Source organism: Mustela erminea, chromosome 15 (assembly GCF_009829155.1).
Source record: "Mustela erminea isolate mMusErm1 chromosome 15, mMusErm1.Pri, whole genome shotgun sequence".
NCBI lineage: Eukaryota > Metazoa > Chordata > Mammalia > Carnivora > Mustelidae > Mustela > Mustela erminea.
In genome coordinates this window covers 10,219,683-10,237,925 of record NC_045628.1, presented here as the reverse complement: position 1 = coordinate 10,237,925, position 18,243 = coordinate 10,219,683, and the positions used below count along the sequence as shown (strand labels likewise).

General features: G+C 45.7%; 1 protein-coding gene and 1 long non-coding RNA gene across 4 annotated transcripts in view; one reads left to right on the top strand and one right to left on the bottom strand.

Annotated features, from left to right (window-relative positions):
* Window positions 1-510: 510 nt before the first annotated feature.
* The window catches only part of NALCN (sodium leak channel, non-selective), a 313,018-nt gene continuing 295,285 nt past the window's right edge, over window positions 511-18,243 (bottom strand). For 2 of the 3 annotated variants that reach the window (XM_032314978.1, XM_032314980.1), the window contains 10 exons: window positions 15,932-16,000; window positions 14,460-14,608; window positions 13,478-13,571; window positions 11,724-11,856; window positions 10,957-11,072; window positions 8,926-9,083; window positions 5,652-5,802; window positions 3,736-3,885; window positions 2,010-2,127; window positions 1,272-1,465 (listed from right to left, as the gene is read on the bottom strand). In XM_032314978.1, coding sequence (XP_032170869.1) covers window positions 1,272-1,465; window positions 2,010-2,127; window positions 3,736-3,885; window positions 5,652-5,802; window positions 8,926-9,083; window positions 10,957-11,072; window positions 11,724-11,856; window positions 13,478-13,571; window positions 14,460-14,608; window positions 15,932-16,000 — 1,332 coding nt within the window. Of the gene's footprint in view, window positions 1,466-2,009; window positions 2,128-3,735; window positions 3,886-5,651; window positions 5,803-8,925; window positions 9,084-10,956; window positions 11,073-11,723; window positions 11,857-13,477; window positions 13,572-14,459; window positions 14,609-15,931; window positions 16,001-18,243 lie in introns of all 3 variants that reach the window. The other variant, XM_032314979.1, reaches the window with a different exon arrangement.
* Window positions 9,520-14,565, top strand: LOC116574281. Its single transcript, XR_004279188.1, has 3 exons — window positions 9,520-9,641; window positions 10,323-10,469; window positions 14,488-14,565. It is a non-coding gene; the product is annotated as an uncharacterized LOC116574281 (long non-coding RNA).

The window sequence follows — 18,243 nt, the reverse complement described above, 5'->3', positions numbered from 1 at the left end:
AGGATTTGGCTATTTTAAGAACGTTAAATAGAGAAAAAGAGATCATAAAGCCACCTGGGGTGTCAAAGGACTCGGAGATCATCACTCCACTAAAAGAAATCATCAAAACAGCAAATGTCCAACCAAAAATAGTTAGGGGTCCGGACACACTTCTACTTGGTTGTCTCAGCATAAGAGGCCCAGGTACTTTGTAATCACGTTGTATTTTAATTTTCCCAGAGCACATGGTATGTGAAACAAACACAGCTGGGTTGTGGGGTCCCTAAACTGAGTTCCAAGCAGGGTTTTTACAAAGTTGCCATTATGTCCTTTGAAGGGTCTGGTAGCAGGGAATCATTTTCCCTTGAACGTGGCAATGGTGCGTTGGGATCAACTCACAATGTCTTTGCCGACTTTCTGGCAAAACGGACATACTCTGGATTAGGCCATGAAGCCAGTGACAACGTCACATGCCCGAAGATTTCTTTAACAGCCTGAATCATGTAGTTTCCCTCTTTTTGCTAGCTTTTGAACGGCTTTAAAAGAAACTCAACATCGTTATGAAAGATCATCATTCCAGTGATCTATGTACACGTTTATTTTGGTGACTTGGGCCAAATGTCTTTGCCTGGTGTCTGCACTCACAGCTCTCTAGGAAGCAGGCAACCATTTCATTGGAGTGACCAAGGCTAGAAACAGACTTGGTCTGATCTCTCAATAGTTTGTGCCTATTTTTAAGAATAACACGAGAATAAGAAGATACTTTTAAAAACTGAGAATCTGTAGTTTGTAAAACTACTGTCATTTTAGTATGAGCTCAGTGCTGACCTTTTCAGATCAATCGTAAATAATAAATTTTCCCAAGGGAAGTATTTCTAGTAGAAGTGGGATAAACATGAGCTAAAGCTATAGCTTCCGTACCATAAATATTAGCCTCTTGGGGCTTAGCACTCTTTCAGGGTGTGGGAATACTGCTTAAGAGCTTATATGAATATACACCTTAGCTTACACAGACAGAATATAGGAAATGTCTGAATGATCTACATCTGGTATTGGGTAATATTACAAATACCACCATTACGCAAATTTTCTGGAACACACGGTAACAACCCCTCATAGACACAACTGCGACAGACCAAGGTTTACGCCCCCTTAGGGCAGAACAAAAATCCACTTAAAAAAAAAAATCTCTTGACGAGGTGGAATTAAATGACATCTCAAGTCCAGACTCCTCGCTAGAGGATGTTAGACTGTGGGAGAAAAATGACTCTGCTCTGCACGGAGTCCCCCGCCTAAATATCCAGAAGGTCATCGCCACTTTCGTCGCTCTCCACCGTCAGCTGCCGGGTCCACCACTTCTTAACCTCCGAACCACACGATGCCGTGTCGGTCATGGGGTTCATTTTGCACACTACAGACTTCATAGTTGTGCGCCCCGCAAATCTCAAGTTGACCGAAGACACTGAGTGGCTTATTGGTTTGGGTGCTGTGGAATTGACAAGAGTCCTATGAGCAACGCGGAGCTGTTCACCCCTGCAAGCCCTTCCCGAAAAGCTGTGATGTCCCCACCAGTTAACAACTAACCAGTTCTGCTCAACACGCCCCCCACAGAACGTTAAGTACGAACCCCTTCTAACTCTTGGTTCTTTATATTCATAACCTTTAAATGCGTGGACTTTAAAATTATGTCCATGGACAACTTGTAATATCTTTTGAAAACATGCTACCTGCCCCCCCATCACACTTTGAGATAATCACAAAAAACGTAATAATAACAAAAAAAAAATCACTAAATGTTCCAATCTGGGAACATAGAAATATGTCATAGAAATATGGGTGAGTGGCTGTTCGTTAGCATCTACAAAGGAAAAAAAAAAAGCAAAGGAAAAGGTCAGATAGTGTAAGATAGTGAGGGGAGTCTAAACAACTTGAGAGGCCAACCCGAATTTGAAATCCGAGACCCCACATCGACAAGGTGTAGACGCGTCTACAACGCCTGAATCAATGGAGAAAGGCCCCGGAGCACCCACCTGAGGGCAGGCGCCACTGCCCGAACTTCCGCTGGGGTTTGCCGGGGTCCGCGGCGTCCTGCCGGCTGCCCCCTCGGTCGGACAGCGTGGGGCTCAGGAGCTGCTGCTGGCTGCTGGTCTGCGCGGCCAAGAGGGAGGCAGTTAGGGCCCTTTCCGACCGCTGTGCTCCCCTGCTGCCCTCTGCACTGGTCTGGACTCTCGGTTTATGGTAAGAAAGTTAGAAAGCACCGCAGGAAACAGTGGGAGAAACAGCACGGGAGGGAGCAGAGGAAAATGGGTTCAGAGAGTCCGGGAAAGTAAGAGTCGCCGCTGCACGCGGTGAAGAGAAGGGGCTGCCATTCTCCAGGTAGCACCTCCTCCTGGCGTCCCTCCGGGATTCCTCCGCCCCCACGGCTCCGCCCCTCCCCCCCGGCACCTGCTGTGCAGCCACCGACCAGGAAGGAAGGGGGCCAGCAGGGACTGCCGGTTCCGGGAAGTATATTCTTGCCAACCTGGTGGTCAGTCCTGCGCTCCGGAAAGAGAGTTCTCAGCAGGTAAAACTCCCCGACAGCCCCAGGAGAACGAAGCTGATACCCGTTAAGACGAATGTCAGAGAGAAGGGCTGAGACTCTGCACACGTTTTGCTCTCTCTGGTGCACCGTCCCCTTCCCCTGTCCTGTCACCGTCTTGGTCTCCAGTATCTCCTCCTGGTTTGGGGTTAGCTCTGCAGTCACCGCTTTGCCAGCCTCATCCCTGCCCGGCTGGGGGTCCTCATCCTACCCCTGCTCCGCCCGCAGACAGGTGGCAAGGCCTCTGTAGCAGCCCCTCTGCCCCCCTTCCCCTCCCCCACCTCCGCCTTGGCTGACTGTCCCTGCAGGAGTGTCCATTGTCCGAGGCAGATGATCCCCGCTGCTGGGGAGCCAGCATCACGTAACTCCAACCTGTGATGCGGAACAGGGGTCCCCTTGGAGCCCCCGGCCGGAAGCGGAGCCTCGGGCTTCAGTATTTACCGCGGCCCCATCACTACCCACCACGAAGCCTGACCCTGCCAGGGGCTCCTCTCTGGATGCCGGATCAACTCCGGCGGGCCCGCGACTGTGCCCTCATAAAAGACAGGACCTCCTGCAGCTGCTGGTCACTGGGCCGGGCTCTCCAGGGCGCCCGTGCCTCTGCGCATTTGTATGGACACATGGACGCGGACCTTGCGTCTGGGAATGGCAAAAAGCAGGTCCTTGGACTAATCCTCATGAATCCCATATGCTCTAACGGTGCCCAGCTAAGGAAGGGCAAATCCTTAATGAGTCTATTTAAGGAGGTTGGTGGCTGATTACAACCATTTTCACTGATTCTAATGCAAGTTCCTGTGACTTGGTAGAAGAACGCGTTTAGGACTGAGTTTCAGGCAAACCATGTTCTTCACCTAATATCACCTAATATCACTGGCCTCCAATTAAGCCCATAGAAATGCAATGTTAACTAGTGAGTTCTGGGTATTCACTTTTTTTTTTTTTTTTTTTTAGTATTCATACAACTCAATGAGAATCTTTTGAAATAACCCCAAATGATTCCGAGTTGCAAAGAACCAAATATAATCTGGATCAACACGTTCCAACTGTTTTTAACTTAAAACCTTCCCATTGGAAGTTCTGTCACCTTGTTTGAAACGGCTGTGTGAACAGCACCAATTTATTTTTTATTTCTAAAACTGCACCTAATGTCCTTGGAGGAAGGACCCTCACACCCATACCTCCGGTTGCATGTTATTATCCTGACTGTTCGCGTTCATGTCCTCGCTGGGCTGGGTGGTCTCGATACTGGGAGGATTCAGGAAGCGGCTCAGCTCCTGCTGCTGGCTCTCTCTCAGGCTGTGGATGATGCTACAAGATTGTTGCTGTTTCTATGGAAATATGATTAGACTCTTGGTAACAGAGAAATCAGCCCAACATCCCCCATCCCCCACCACTCAAATCATGTTTTCTTCTCTCCTCTCCAAAGAACCTGTGTGTTTGGAGACCTCTTAGGGATTCGAAATAAAGAAGCTTAACTAATTTCCCTATCACATTGCTATGAAGAGGGCTCAGAGCCTGCCCAACCCATGCTCATTTGCAAAACAATGGGAATAAGCATGTCCTTTGATGCACCTTGTGTTGTATGTAAAATAGAATTTTTGATACACCTTGTGTTGTATGTAAAATAGAATTTTTGAATAGTTAATGTAGGTATTTTATTTTTTCCCTTCTTATTTTGCTTGGCGCTCATTAAGCCAGTAGTGACTGCCCTTTTCCTCTGGGTTGTTAGAGGCAGAAGCCTTGGGTGGATGAGTGAAACCCTTGCTTTTGCCTTGGTTTTTGGATAGAAGCAGGCCAGTCTGTTTGGCACACACCGGGGAGCCCAGTCTGGTGCTGGTCCAGCTCCCTGTGCGTTCCTGGAGCCTGTAGTGGGGCAGGTTGGGTGGTTTTGTTTCTTGGGAGACCTTTTCTCATCCAATAGAAAGATATGTTTCCTGCAGCTGATGTTGTTCTGAGACACAGAATTTTAAAAATCTGTTAAATATAAATATTTAGTGATTAATTTGATTTTTTTCCTCTGTGAAGTGTAATTCATAACAGTAATTATCTAGTAGAAATGTCTATTGTAAACACAATGTATGTCAACATAGTATGTGTTCATTGATTTATGAGTTAGAGAATCTTATAAGCTTGTAATTCTGAAGGCAGCAGACAGATCATTGAACTCCCAGGAGAGGTGGCCTTTGTTAAAGACCAAACAATATCAATGGTACGGTGGAATTTTTAGAAACAATTTATAGGTAGTTTTGAACATTCAGTGACCTCTCAACCTGTAGAGATTTGGGGCATTTTGAACAGTTGAGTTTGATAAATGGAGATCACAAATATTTTAATATCAATAAACTGCTTTCTTTTTTTCTTTTTCTTCTCTCTCTCTCTCTCTTTTTTTTTTTTTTTTTTTTTTTTAGGGAAAGAGATGTGGGGAGGAGGCGATGGGAAGAGGGAGGGAGAGGAGACTCTTAAGCAGTCTCCACGGCCAGCACGGATCCCAATGCGTGGCTCCATCTCATGACCCTGAGATCGTGACCTGAGCCAAAATCCAGAGTCAGATGCTTAACTGACTGAGCCACCCAGGTGCACCTCAATAAACTGCTTTTTAAACATTCATGTTCTATTATAAAAATGTCACTTAATGGGAACGTCTTACGGACTCTGCTGAAGAGGGTGCAGCTGGGTCTGGACTGCAGTGAAGGCAGGAATGATTTTGTGGCCATCGCAAGAGGATGAGGCCGATGTAGTCGAAGGGCCATGAGGCTAATCACAGGAGAATTTCCACCTGTTGCTAATGAAACTCTTTTCTCTTCTATTTGAAAGGTTTTATTTATTTGTTTGAGAGAGAGAAGGAGAGTATGGGGTGGGGAGAAGAAGAGGCAGAGAGAGAATCTCAAGCAGACTCCCCGATGAGCAGAGAGCCCGATGCGGGACTCAATCCAAGGACCCTGAGCTCTTGACCTGAGCCATAGGCAGATGCTTAACAAATTGAGCCACCCAGGAGTACCCCTGCCCCCCCAACCCTTCACCAGAGCTCTTTTCTCCCTCTTCTTCCTCCTTTGAGACGAGGAAACACAAACCCAGACATCCCCAGTCCACTCACAGCTCTGATGCGCTTTAAGCACTTTTTCAGCCACATGCGGATGGTCTGCTTGGCCACCTCCTCCTCGATAGTGTACTCCAGCTGCTCCCTGGCCAGCAGCTCCTCCAGCTGCAGACTCTTCCGGATGTCAACCGACCGGTAGGAGAGCATGCTGGTGGGGGGACAGGAGAGCAGTCCACGTCTGATCCTGATCCCCCTGGGATCCTGAGCAGTAGCTCTCTCAGACTCCAGAGAGGACATCACTTAGTCCAACCAAGGTAGTGTCCCTGTGCCCTGGGGGTAGCTGGGGGACCTGGGCTAGTTATGTCACCTGCTCTGTAAGATGGGCGTAGTCATGGTTCCCATTTATTAAAGGACTGAGTTAATACTTGTGAAGTGCTTACAACAGTAAGCACCGCCTACGTGTTTGTCAAAAGGAAAGAGTCAGGCTGGGCCCTCGTCTGCATTATCAGCTGATTAAAGCTCTGGAACATTCCCCGTAGAAGGAAGAGTGCTCTCTCTATACTTCTGTCACATTCAGGTCCAGCTGGGGATAGTTAACAGGTTTGGCCAAAGGTCATGCTTCCGGCTCCCTCCCCAGCTCCCATTTCCCTCTCTATTGATCTCATTTGTGCCCCTGGATCTTCGTCATTTATTCTGGTGGATGCAAAGTCAAGGTGGAATTCTTGCCCTCATTCTGACCTTGGCCCAACAGGTCCAGGCAGTGCCTCCTCAGAGCACCGTCTGCGAGCTTATCGCCACCTCCACAGCCCACATCACAGCATCGAGGTGCTCAGGAGGCCTCCCTGGGCAGCACGGGTGCCCTGACCTCTTTGCTAAGGCTCTTCCCACCATTGGTGCTCTTCCTCTTGTCCCTGCTTCATCCAGAATCTCATCCCTGCCGTCCCTGCCGAACTGTTTCATCATGTACTGAGCTAAAGGACAGGAGGGGCAACCAACGCCCCCATGGGCTTTGCCTGGTCCATTTTATCAGATGCCTCACTGGGTTCCATAGAGGCTGAACGATAATTGCTTAATGACAGTGGTGTGTCTCTGTGCTTCACTTTCAGCCTAATAATACTGGTCCCCAGGAGGAACAATTTGGTAAACTTTCTGAGAGAGACGGAATCCTTTGCTAATCACACATATTTTGTGCCTCTTTTTCTGCCCTTTAGCTTGCTCCTGTAAGAAGTGAGTAGTGGGAAGGAAGAGAATTAACTTTCGAGAGGTTCTCCCAAGCCCTTCCTGTTCTGATCTTTTTTTCAAGGTTCAGTCACAAGCGTATTTCTGTGTATCTGAGCAGCTGAACGTGCAACGGGGTGAGAACAGCTCCTGTTGGAGCGGGGCCTTGACTCTTCCTGTGGCTGCACCTCTTTGAGAGTGGAGCCTACAGGACTTTCCATAGAAGACCATTTTAAAAATGCATAAAATAAAATACATATGATTCCAAAGGAAACCAACTGCATTGAAATCCAGTTCTCATATTTTCTTTAAAAAGATGATGCTAGAATGGGTAAAGAAGGTGTAGTCTATGTACACTGGGATAGTTCTCAGCCATAAAAAAAGAACGAGATCCTGCTCTTTGTGACAACGTGAATGGACCTAGAAGGTATAATGCTAAGTGAGATAAGCCAGACAGAGGAAGACAAATACCATGTAATTTCACTTACCTGTGGAATCTAAAAAATAAAAGAAACAAACAAAGCAGGGACAGACCTTTAAATACAGACAGCAAACTGGTGGTTGCCAGGGGGCGGGGGGTGGATTCTGAGGGGCTAGACAAAATGATGAAGGAGAGTGAGAGGTACAGGCTTCCAGCATTGGACAGATAAGTCGTGGGGATGAAAATTACAGAATAGGGCCAATGATGTTGTAATCGTTGTTTGGTGATTGGTGTTGCCTACTCTTGCCGTGAGCACAGCATAACAAAGTTGTTGGGTCGCTGTGTTGTACACGTGAAACCCATGTAATATTGTGTGTTAACCCTACTTCAATAAAAACAGAAGTAAAATTAATTAACAAGTAAAATGAACAAGATGGTGACATAGTAACATAAGTGCTTCTTTATTATTGCATTAAATGCTAACATCTAGCTGAGGTCGAATGACCACTCTACGGCAGAAGGAAGTGTAAAGGGTATTTAAGCTATCAGCCACATCAGGGATGTGTTCTGGAAATATTGGTGATCTCTGCTGGGGACAAAGATGCACGTATTGTTAATACAGTGGTGGTCCATTGCCTGCGTTCATCACTGAAGAAAATGCTGCATTTCAGGGAATGATTCATGAAAATAAAGATGTGACTGTTTCCAAGTCCATGGAGCTCTGGATTTTATCCATGGATTCCTGTTTAAAAAGCAGTTGTGGGTTGTTTTCCCCCATAAAAAAATAGATGTTGGAATCATAACCCCCAGTACCTCAAAAGGTGATCTTTTTCAGAAATAGGTCACTGCAGATGTAATGGGTTAAGGTGAGGTCATATCGGAAAGGGATGGTCCCCTAATCAAATCTGAATGGTGTCCTTATGAAAGGAGAGCACGTGCACACACACACACACACGCACACACGCACACACACACATGTGCATATGGGGAGAACTGCACATGAAGATGGAGGCAAAGATCAGGGTGAGGTTTCTATGACGATGGCCAGCAAAGCCCCAGAAGCTAGAGCAGGTTCCCCCTCGCAGCCTCAGAAGAAATGAGCCCTGCCGACCCCTTGAATTCGAACTTCAGCCTCCAGGACTATGAGACAATATACTTGTTTAAACCACTGAGTTTATGGTATTTTGTTCCCTTGGTCCTGTCTGGGTATTCTTGGAATGGAATATGTGGTTGCCCATCCAAGTGGGGTCAACCATCATGAGCAGCCCCACAAATGAGAAGATCAGCACCCTAGCCCCAGCTTGACCATGGAAGCTTCGTGACCGAGCAAGTCACACAACTCTTTGGGAATAGCTCCTTCCTCACAAAACAAAGGGCGGCCATGTACCCTGAGGCCCCCATCTCTCTCCCTACCTCTCCCTATCAGGAGCTCCCTAGTCAGTAAGGGGCACTTCTGGGGACATCAGGCCACTGCTTCTTCCCACTCCTGTGTGAGACACTCACTCAGACAGGGTCCTTAAAGGCCCCTTGGAGCCTGAGCCGTGTGGCCTCGCCTTATCCCCTCAGCGATGTGCCATCTTGGCTTGTGAGCCTCCTTGTCGGCTGTGTTTCACAAGGCCTAGAACGGCCACAGCTTCAGGTTCTGGGCTTGGGTGGGCTCTGTGACACGCGGTTGGGAAGACCCCCTCGTACCTGAGGACGTCATGGAAAGTGACATCACCACCATTATGCAGCCTCTCCATTTCGTAGCACATGTGCTTAAATAGGAGCTTGTCTTTGTCCAGATCCACCTCCAACCTCCCCCGCAGCAGCCTCAGCAGGAACTTGACCCGGAAAGTCGGGATCACACCCTGGTGGGCAGAACACAGTGACTGGGTAAATCATCTTCAGGCCATAATGATTCTCTTGGGATTCAGTTTTCACAGAAAAAAAAACAAAAAAACCCACTCAGAACACCATCTATTTTCCTCAAAAGAGGGGCAGCAAGGAAGTTATTGGCCTCCATGGAGGCTGGGTGAGGGGATGGTTGGGGAGGGTGAGCACTTGGATCTTCTGCTGGTGTTTCTCTGGTTCTGTGAGATCTTGGAAGCTGGCAGCACTGGGAGCCTAGGAGGGTACAAAGCAGAACTTCTCTCCCTGGCCTCAGCCCTTGCTTTGTCAGGCTCCTCTTCTCCTGGCCATTTCACTGACTCAGCCCCAGCTCATTTGTTTCTCTAAAACACACGCTAAGTGGGTTGGTAATGCGTTATCACAGAAAAGCAGAACATTCCTGTGTCCACGATCCTCCCCTCCAATTCGCCTGAATGCCACAAACTTCCAAACATTGATTCTAAGTGGTTCTTCTGGGGAATGATCACTCTTGCTCAGGTCTTCTCCATTATTCGAACAATGACGTACCAGAGAACCAGGTCAGAGCAGCTCTAGGTTCTGAAAATTGAACACGTGTTGCTCCCTTACAGGCAACCCCACCTAGCGTCTGTGAACTCAGGCCCTGGGCAAGAGGCAGGGGCAGGGGCGACCCATCAAATCCTGTCAGTTACTGACACCTTAACCTGTGACCGGTGGGGCTCTTATTGATGTGTGTGTCCAAGGAAGTCGGGTTCCGGCAGGAAGCCATCTTGGAGCTGCAGGGGGATCGAGGGGAGATGGGACAGCGAGGCCAGATGGCCACACAGGCAGGCCACGGTCTCAGAGAAAGCCCCCTGAGCCTGGTGCCTGGAAAAGTGGGGGGCGTCAGGGAAAGGGTGACAGTGGGGGAGGGGAAAGCCAGGCATTACTGTGCGGGCCTAGCTCGGCATGCCCCTTTCCCCAGCCTCCTCTGGTCTGTGGTCTTCATGCCTTCTGTGAACTCTTCCTGCAGCAATATTAGGATTTGCCCCCCACCCCCCCAGATTTTCCCACAGCAGAACTTTCCTTGGTTTTCAGAGGTCGGGTCTAACAGCACCTCCCCAGCCAGACCGACATGGCCACCCCACTAAAGTGGCCTGTCCCCAAGGCTAACCCATCTCTACTCTGGTACTTTTTGCAAAATACTTATAGCTTCTTGAGATAATAATAATAATTATAATTATTGTTTCACTTATGATTAGAACAGAAGCTCTGTGAGCATGGGGGCCTTTCCACTGTGCTCATTGCTATATACCCAGTACCCGAGTGTTTGCTGAGATGAAGGAGGAGGAAGAGAAGGCACAACGGGAGAAGATGCTGCTGCTTTAGCTAATTCTAGGAAATCCTGGGTAAGTTTAATGACTCAAGAATTCAACTAATAAGTCCCAAATAATTAAAACCAATAACTTTCCGAAACCACTCAACAACCCCATTGCAATTCTAATCAAGACTGCTCTCGGTGGCTGGCTCTGCCTTGGTGTTACCCCATGGCTCTGGTGATTTGAACTTCGCCCCTTCTCCTGCTCCCAGCCCAGGGCTGGTTTCTTCAGGGCTTCCTTGGTTTCCTTTCCTTGGTGAATTTCTGAATGTCCAAAGAAAAGGACACCTGTGGTTGGACATGAAGGGGACCATTCTGCCCCTCTCCCCACCCAGCATATTCTGCTGAACGGTCAATGGCGGCTTTCTACAATTCGCCAATGGCCATTCCAAATTCAATAGATGTCCACTGGTGACAAAAAGAGCAGTTAAATAGCTGAGGGTCTGTGGTCTGTGGTCTTCACGCTGTCTCAGTGAGTCTCTTTGGGTTGGGCACAAAGCAGCAGCCCCCTTTCCTACCTCTCGTTTGTCATCTACCATATTCCATATGATTTGAAAGTGGCGAAGATCATTATAACTTAGAAGCTGATCTTCCTCTGTGGAATAAAACAAGGAGAAATTCTCCACAATGATGGCTAGGAAGAGAAAAAAAAGTGAAGAAGTTAGAGAATTATGCTAATCTGTCATTTTTTAGAAAGAGTACAACATCTATTATAAATAATGGATTTTATCACCTACATTATAAGCCAAATTTTTAAAGTGTTTTTAGTTTGTTTTCCAAGTTGGCATATTTTACACTTGGACTAAGCTATTTATCCGGCTCCTGCCTTTCCAAAACATGAGGGTCATGAGAATAAACAGACATTCTGTGTGTAGCGATAGCCATGCCAGTTGGCTTTCACTCTTAGTTGACGGTTCCAGGGTAGTTTTTAAAGGTCAGGTTGCGTTCTGGGTGGCCCCACACCTGGGGAACACCGTGTATCTTTCAAAAAACATAACTGTGATCTTTCGAGGCCATAAAGGTAGCCCTCCCTGAGATTTGTGAGAAGAGCTCTTTTGAAATTAATGATCATAATTAATAGGACAACTCTTGAAATTGCAATCAACTGTCATTTACATGCCTTTCAAAGGTCTTTTCAGCTTCTGGATCAAGAGGCAACAATTTATAATTAATGCCGTGAAACACCCACCCCAAGCAATCTGGGATAATTACTTGCAAATTGTACATAATTATCTAAGTACCTGAGCTTAAAGATATTAAAACACATTCAATGAACATCACTTACCTACAAGCAGATTTAGCATGATGTAGGCAATGATGACATAAAATGAGCAGAAATACATAAGCGCCCCGGCATAATTTCCACAGTCTGTTGCCCAGTATGTGAATTCATCTGGAGTGCAGAAGGGAGGCTGGACCTACACGGCCAAGGGGGACCAGAAGGGGGGGGGTGGGTGAGCGTGAAGAATACAGATTTCTGTGCCCGTTGTTGTGAGGGAACGATTCCTCCGCACAGAAAATATCATTAATTTCAAAGTTAGTCTCTCAAAAGCTACGTACATTGAGTAATCATCTGTGCCAAAAATCAAAAAGAGTATTTCATTTATTCTCCACTTCGAGTCTTGGAGAATCCCAAGTTCATTGCCATTTTAGAAGCGCAATGAAAATGAACCTGATTCTTCCAAGAGACCTTCTTTCTGCCACTTCCTCTAGTCCTGAATGGTAAATAGTCATTGTGATGGGAACTACAGAAAGTCAAATAAAAATGCATTTAAAAAACTTCTCTGACCTAATGAATGGGTCAAGATTTATGAAGATTTGTCACACGAAACAGACTCACATTCAAATTGTGTAAGAAGAAACCAGGAATCCTCATTCCTGGAGCACCTTTCTGGGACATGACAGAAGAGTGCACGGCTCAGGTTATCAAAAGCCTTCATGTCCTTAGTGGCCCAATAAAAAGGCAACACCTCTGAAAGACCTGGTTTCTTTCTGCGGGAGACACTACATCCCCTCAGCACTCTGCTTGTTCTTTATTTAGAACTTATTTTATTCTGCCTTATATTATATCTGATTCGGTAAATTCTGTCCCCCTTTATTCAGGCAGAGTTCTTAAGCTCCTACTGTGTGCTAGATTTCTACCCAGGGCTGGAGACAGACACGTCTAAGCGAGACACAGACTCTGTCCCTCCTTCATGTTGCCAACAATCTGGAGCTCTAGGGAGCCACGGACTGAGTGTGGCTATCAAAATGTAAATGTATATTAATGAACATCCAATAGCCTTAGGTGAAATTTAGAATTCAGTTGCTCGGGCGCGCACTGGTCACATTTCCAGTGCTCAGAACCCACAGAGGGCTATGGAGTGGGACAGAGCTGATTGCCATCTGCACTGCAGAAATTTCTTTTGAACAGTGTTGCTCTCGAGGTTGTGAGAGAGGAAACAGAGAAGAAATAATCAAGCCAGTAACTCACTACAGCTGGGATACACGCTACAAAGGAGCAACACGGAGTGCTGCAGGAACACATCCCCGCAGTCAGCGTGGGGCCTGATGGAACCCAAGTTGTATGGGAGTCAGGAGGGACCTCGAGGAGGAGGGAGGAACCAAAGGGAGGGTGTGACCCTGGCTGGGATCTCCTTGAACGTGCCCTGGAGTCCTGGGAGACCCAGCACCGAGCACATGGCTCAGTATAAACCAGGCGCTTGGTGAGAATCTGTTGAGTAAATTCAGTTAAAGAAGCGGAACTGCCCTGGTTGTCCTTGACGGCCAAAATGTTAAAGGTGTGTGGGGGGGGACAATGCACACAGAACGTGGATTTGCCAGATGAACTATGATAGCTCAAGTTGGCTTCCCTGGATATTCTTCCTGCCTCTGGCCAGACACTATAATGGAAAACAATGCACGTGAATGAACGGCCAGGCTGTGTGTTTTGTACACAAAGTCTTGATGCTAACGAGGATGACCCTTGCCAATGTCGCATAGCAAAGGGTTTCATTTGGTTCTAAGCTGAGGCACTGTTGGGGGTGAAGAGACGTTTACCATACAGTCATGCATAATCTTATTCCAGTCTTCGCCTGTGACAATTCGGAAGAGTACCGTGATGGCTTTTCCCGCTGAAGAAAAGTTGGCATGCCTAATCAAGGAAGAAAAACCAGGAAATGGGTAATAGTTTATCACGAAGTCGTAAGGCGTCACCACTAAAACAGGTAGATTGCGGAGCAAACTTGGCTGCTAAGTTACCATGTGTAAAGGCTGTACCCTCATAATGTGTTTGTTACTCACTTTTGCCCTCAAGGACAGCTGTCCGAAAACCCAGCCCCCGCGGGCGACACCAGTTCTGGCCAGGCATCTTGAATGACCGAGGGTCCCAGCTTTGACAAGTGAAAGTGATTCCTTCTTTCACATAGAGTTTGCTATAAAAACTGAAGCTGCTGTGGATCAAATAAGTAATCTCTGCAACAAGGCACACTGGCATTTAATTTGTTGTATAATTACTTAAAAAAAAAACGATGTGGCGCTTCCACAAAATTTAAGATCATCTTTGAAAAATGCTTTTCCTACGTTGTAACCATTTGGGGAATTATAACTTCTCATGTGGTGTTTTTAAAAAAAAAAAAAAGAAAAGAAAAGAAAAAGAAAAAAAGAAAAAAAAGGAAAACCCAGAGTCATCTTAAAGTGTAATTAAAAAAAGAATATATTGTTTTTTGGCAGTAGATGGATAGAAATTCACCAGGATATTCGAAGTGGTTATTCCTGCGTGGCGGTAGGTGTGGAATTATGGATTCGTGTTCCATTATGGGAATATTATGGCAGTAAGACTTCTAAAGTCAATATGTGGGCTGTTTTTAATTAGAAAAATGTCATTTAACATGTGACCATTTTATTTCGTTTTCATTTCCAACTGATCGCTTCCCCTTCCCTTTCGTCTTTAATAGACAAAAGCCATTCGGATTGTTAGTCATGACTTCGTGACTAAAAAAGTTTGCTTGATAAATGACTAAAAAGAAAAATAAACACCCACCTGTTAATGTTCTCTCCATATTTCACAGTGCCGAATAAAACGACCCCGGCAAAAGCATAACACAAGAGCAATAAGAACATCCCTACGATGATGAAGAAGCTCTTATACATGCTGACCACCACCGTCAGGAGCAGCATCTTCAGCGTCACCTGCGTGGAGGTGCAGGCGGGGAGGAGAAAACGAATATTTAATTCACTGAATGGGGCAAAACTGGGACGTGAATGACAGGTATGCAGCTTGGCACAAGAGTGACCCTCATGGGGCACCTGAGGGGTTCAGTGGGTTAAAGCCTCTGCCTTCAGCTCAGATCATGATCCCAGGGTCCTGCTTCCTCCTCTCTCTCTCTCTCTGCCTGCCTCTCTGCCTGCTTGTGATTTCTGTCAAATAAATAAATAAAATCTTCAAAAAAAAAAAAAAAGAGTGACCCTCATTTGACAACTGCTTTGAATTAATTCTTATTCAAGGGTATTAAATCTTATTATTATTCAAAAAAAAACACTAGAGAGAAATTCAACTTGTATTTCAAACTGTTCAGCCTTTTCAGCCAAATTCATAAAAACTCTTCCCCTGAAATTCCTAGCTTTCCATTTTCGCTTCTCTTGCTGCTGAAGTCTCTGTGAGGATGGCTGTCCATTTTTGGCCTCTCCCCCTGAGTTGCCTCAGGATTCTTCTACAAACAGTTGTTCACAGAAACAAGCCTAAACAATAACAAAATGCTAAATGGCATCAAACACTGAATGTACCAAATATGGGCATTTATGGAATGTATATGAAATAATGTCAGTAATGAAAAAGGAAGCAACTTTATTTATTTTTTATTTTTTTTTAAAGATTTTATTTATTTATTTGACAGAGAGATCACAAGTAGATGGAGAGGCAGGCAGAGAGTTGGGGGGGGGGCAGGCTCCCTGCTGAGCAGAGAGCCCAATGTGGGACTCGATCCCAGGACCCTGAGACCATGACCTGAGCCGAAGGCAGCGGCTTTAACCCACTGAGCCACCCAGGTGCCCAAGGAAGCAACTTTAAAAAATGAAAATTAGATGCCGAGTTTATGCATGAACAAGAAAAAGAATATAAAGAAATCTAGGATCATAGAACCATGAAGCGTCATTAAAGACTACTTTTCTTTGCAGTAAAGTAACTTTGTTACAAATAAAAACAATAAAATAGAAGTATTAAGACCATTGGTTTTTGCTTTCATGCCCAATATGTTATCTTCAGTTGATGAATGAGTTCATCTAGTAAATATGAAGAATAAATAAATAGCATAAATGTCAGGAAACATATCACAAGATAACTAAACTACTGATTCATTTAAAAATTTGATATTGGCTCATTTGGACTTAGGATGACCAGCATCCCAAGTTAACTTCAACCCTTAAGACCCAGAAGGACAGCTGAAGTCAATTAGGCTTCGCTCCTTTTTTCTGTGCATACGTAACCTTTGATAGTATCTTTTACAACGTACTCACATGCTTTCCGCAGATAGAGAAAAACCGGAAGACAATCACACAGGCACCCATCATGTAGGTATATGCATTCTGAAATTTAAACCGAAAAGAGCCGCTCGTAATGTGTGCAAAAGATCTTGTTTTCATTTTAAGTCTTCTGTGAAGTCTACTGAGTAATTAGCTTAATAAAATGTGAAAATTCTTATAAGAAATTTATCTTTAAAAGGTGCTGAAAAGGTCACTGCCAAAACTCATGAATAAATATTAGCTATAAAATCAAATCTTAAATGAAACTTCGCTCCTTGTTTTGCTCAGCTGAATTCTGTATTTTGAAGCTTATCTTACATAAAATCATGACCAGCTCCTTTGAGGAGCAAGAAAAACAGGGTAACAACGCAACATGAGGAAGCCAAGTGAGACCGGAAGTGCAGGGATCCTGGCAAAGGGGGACGTGTGGTGTTGGAAAAGATGGCGGGAGGTCAGCTTTCCCCTCTCAGAAGGTCCCTCAAGACTCTGAAGACCAGCTGGCCACATTCCTGTAAGCTGATTTCAGAGATGTCTACCCTGTCCAGAAACACGTCCCGCTCATTCTTCAAGTGTGTGATCAGCAGCAAGAGATGACTGGGTGTGCTTTATGACTAAGAAAGCTTCATCTCGGAAACAAAGATCCCATCAGCTAGAACCGCAATAACAACTGTGGCATTAAACTCATGCCAAGGCATGATTTTTCTTGAGGAGCCTTGCCTAGCCAAGTGACAACAGTCCCATATGGGCCCCTGGGAAGGGGGTCTACTGATATCTTTGAGGAGAAGGAAATGAATATGTCTGCACAAAAATAACTTTGGATGGGAACAAGGACTGCATCTTCCTTCACAATAGACAGCAAAATAGAGTGGAGGATGAGCATCCTTCCAGAACTGGACGTTCTTGGAGGAGAACAAAAGCGTTCAGGGAGATCAGGCAAGTTGGTCTTTTCGGTGTAAGATGTCCTTCTCTAGGATATCCAGAATTAGGAAGCCTGTTCTACTCTTCTGCTCGGACCAAGTAGCTTTTGAATCCATTTGTCTAGGGAAAGATAAAAACATGGACCTTGATGCCCCTTTCCACATTAGTTCCAAATCTGTTCTAGATGGCTTCCCACTTTGCATTGTGAAAGTGATGACACCCAATGGCTTCTGGGAGAATGACCCTCATCCTTTGCCTGGTCCTGAGAGGTGCCATCCAGATCTTGTACCACGTTCCCCTTGCTCCTTCTACTCCAGGCACGATTTCCCTCCCACAGCATTCCATCATATGGACAGCTGCTGGCATGCCCTTCGTCCTACAGACTAAACCCTGCCATCACTTCCACAGGGACACTTCCAGGATCTCTCTGACGAAGCCACCTCCCACTGCTTTGTGTCATCCCAGGAAATGTGTGTCTCTCCTCCATCTGCCTCACTATGGTTGTAACTCTTACTGACTTGGGAGTATTCCCATGAATGCCTACCTGCAGTTGTCCCAAAGTACCCCCAGCCTCTTGGATCGTGACTAAGTATTCTGGCTTAAAACTTTAAAATAAAACAAAACACCAACTTCCCAAGCTGTGATACCCACAAGGGCAGAAGATGTCTTTCTTTGTTCACTGCCTTCTTCTCCCTTCCCAGCACGGTGACTGCCCATCTTTACTGCTGCAAACCATCTGTCATTGGGGGAAATGAATCAGGGTGACTGAAAACCCATGGAGGCTTGGCACAGTCCTTGACGTTGAAGGTGATTGTTGTTTTAAGAAGGACACTCAATACCTACCTGCCTGAACAGAGCAATTTCATACGAAAGCATGTCCTCTGTAATGTGTAAATGGGTACTGTGTGTGATGGCTTGTTTGTGGTGTGATTCTAACATCGGAGAGGATCGAAGAATGGATAGGAGAGAGCAGGGAAATCTGATAATATTACTTTTGTCTGGGGTCAAAGAAGACGAACAAAAAAGAAGGTACTTGTAATAATGTGTTATGGGGTTGTATACTCTTTACAGTTAGAAGAACTTCATGTGCTTGATCTCTATAGTACTCATATGGAATGGGTAAATTATGAAGTTGTATCCCCAAGTTCAGAGCAGGGAACGAAGGGTCACTGAAGACAAATAACCCTATCAAGGCTGGAAAATGGTGGAGCCCAGAGAAGGGGCTTCTGGAGCTCCGCTGTCCAGTACGGCATCAGCCATATGTGGTTACTGAACACTTGAAATGCGGTGGGTCTCAATGAAGATGTGCTATGAATGTGAAATACACACGCAAAGATTTAATACCAAACAAATGATGTAATAATGATTTTTATATTGCCGCCACGTTA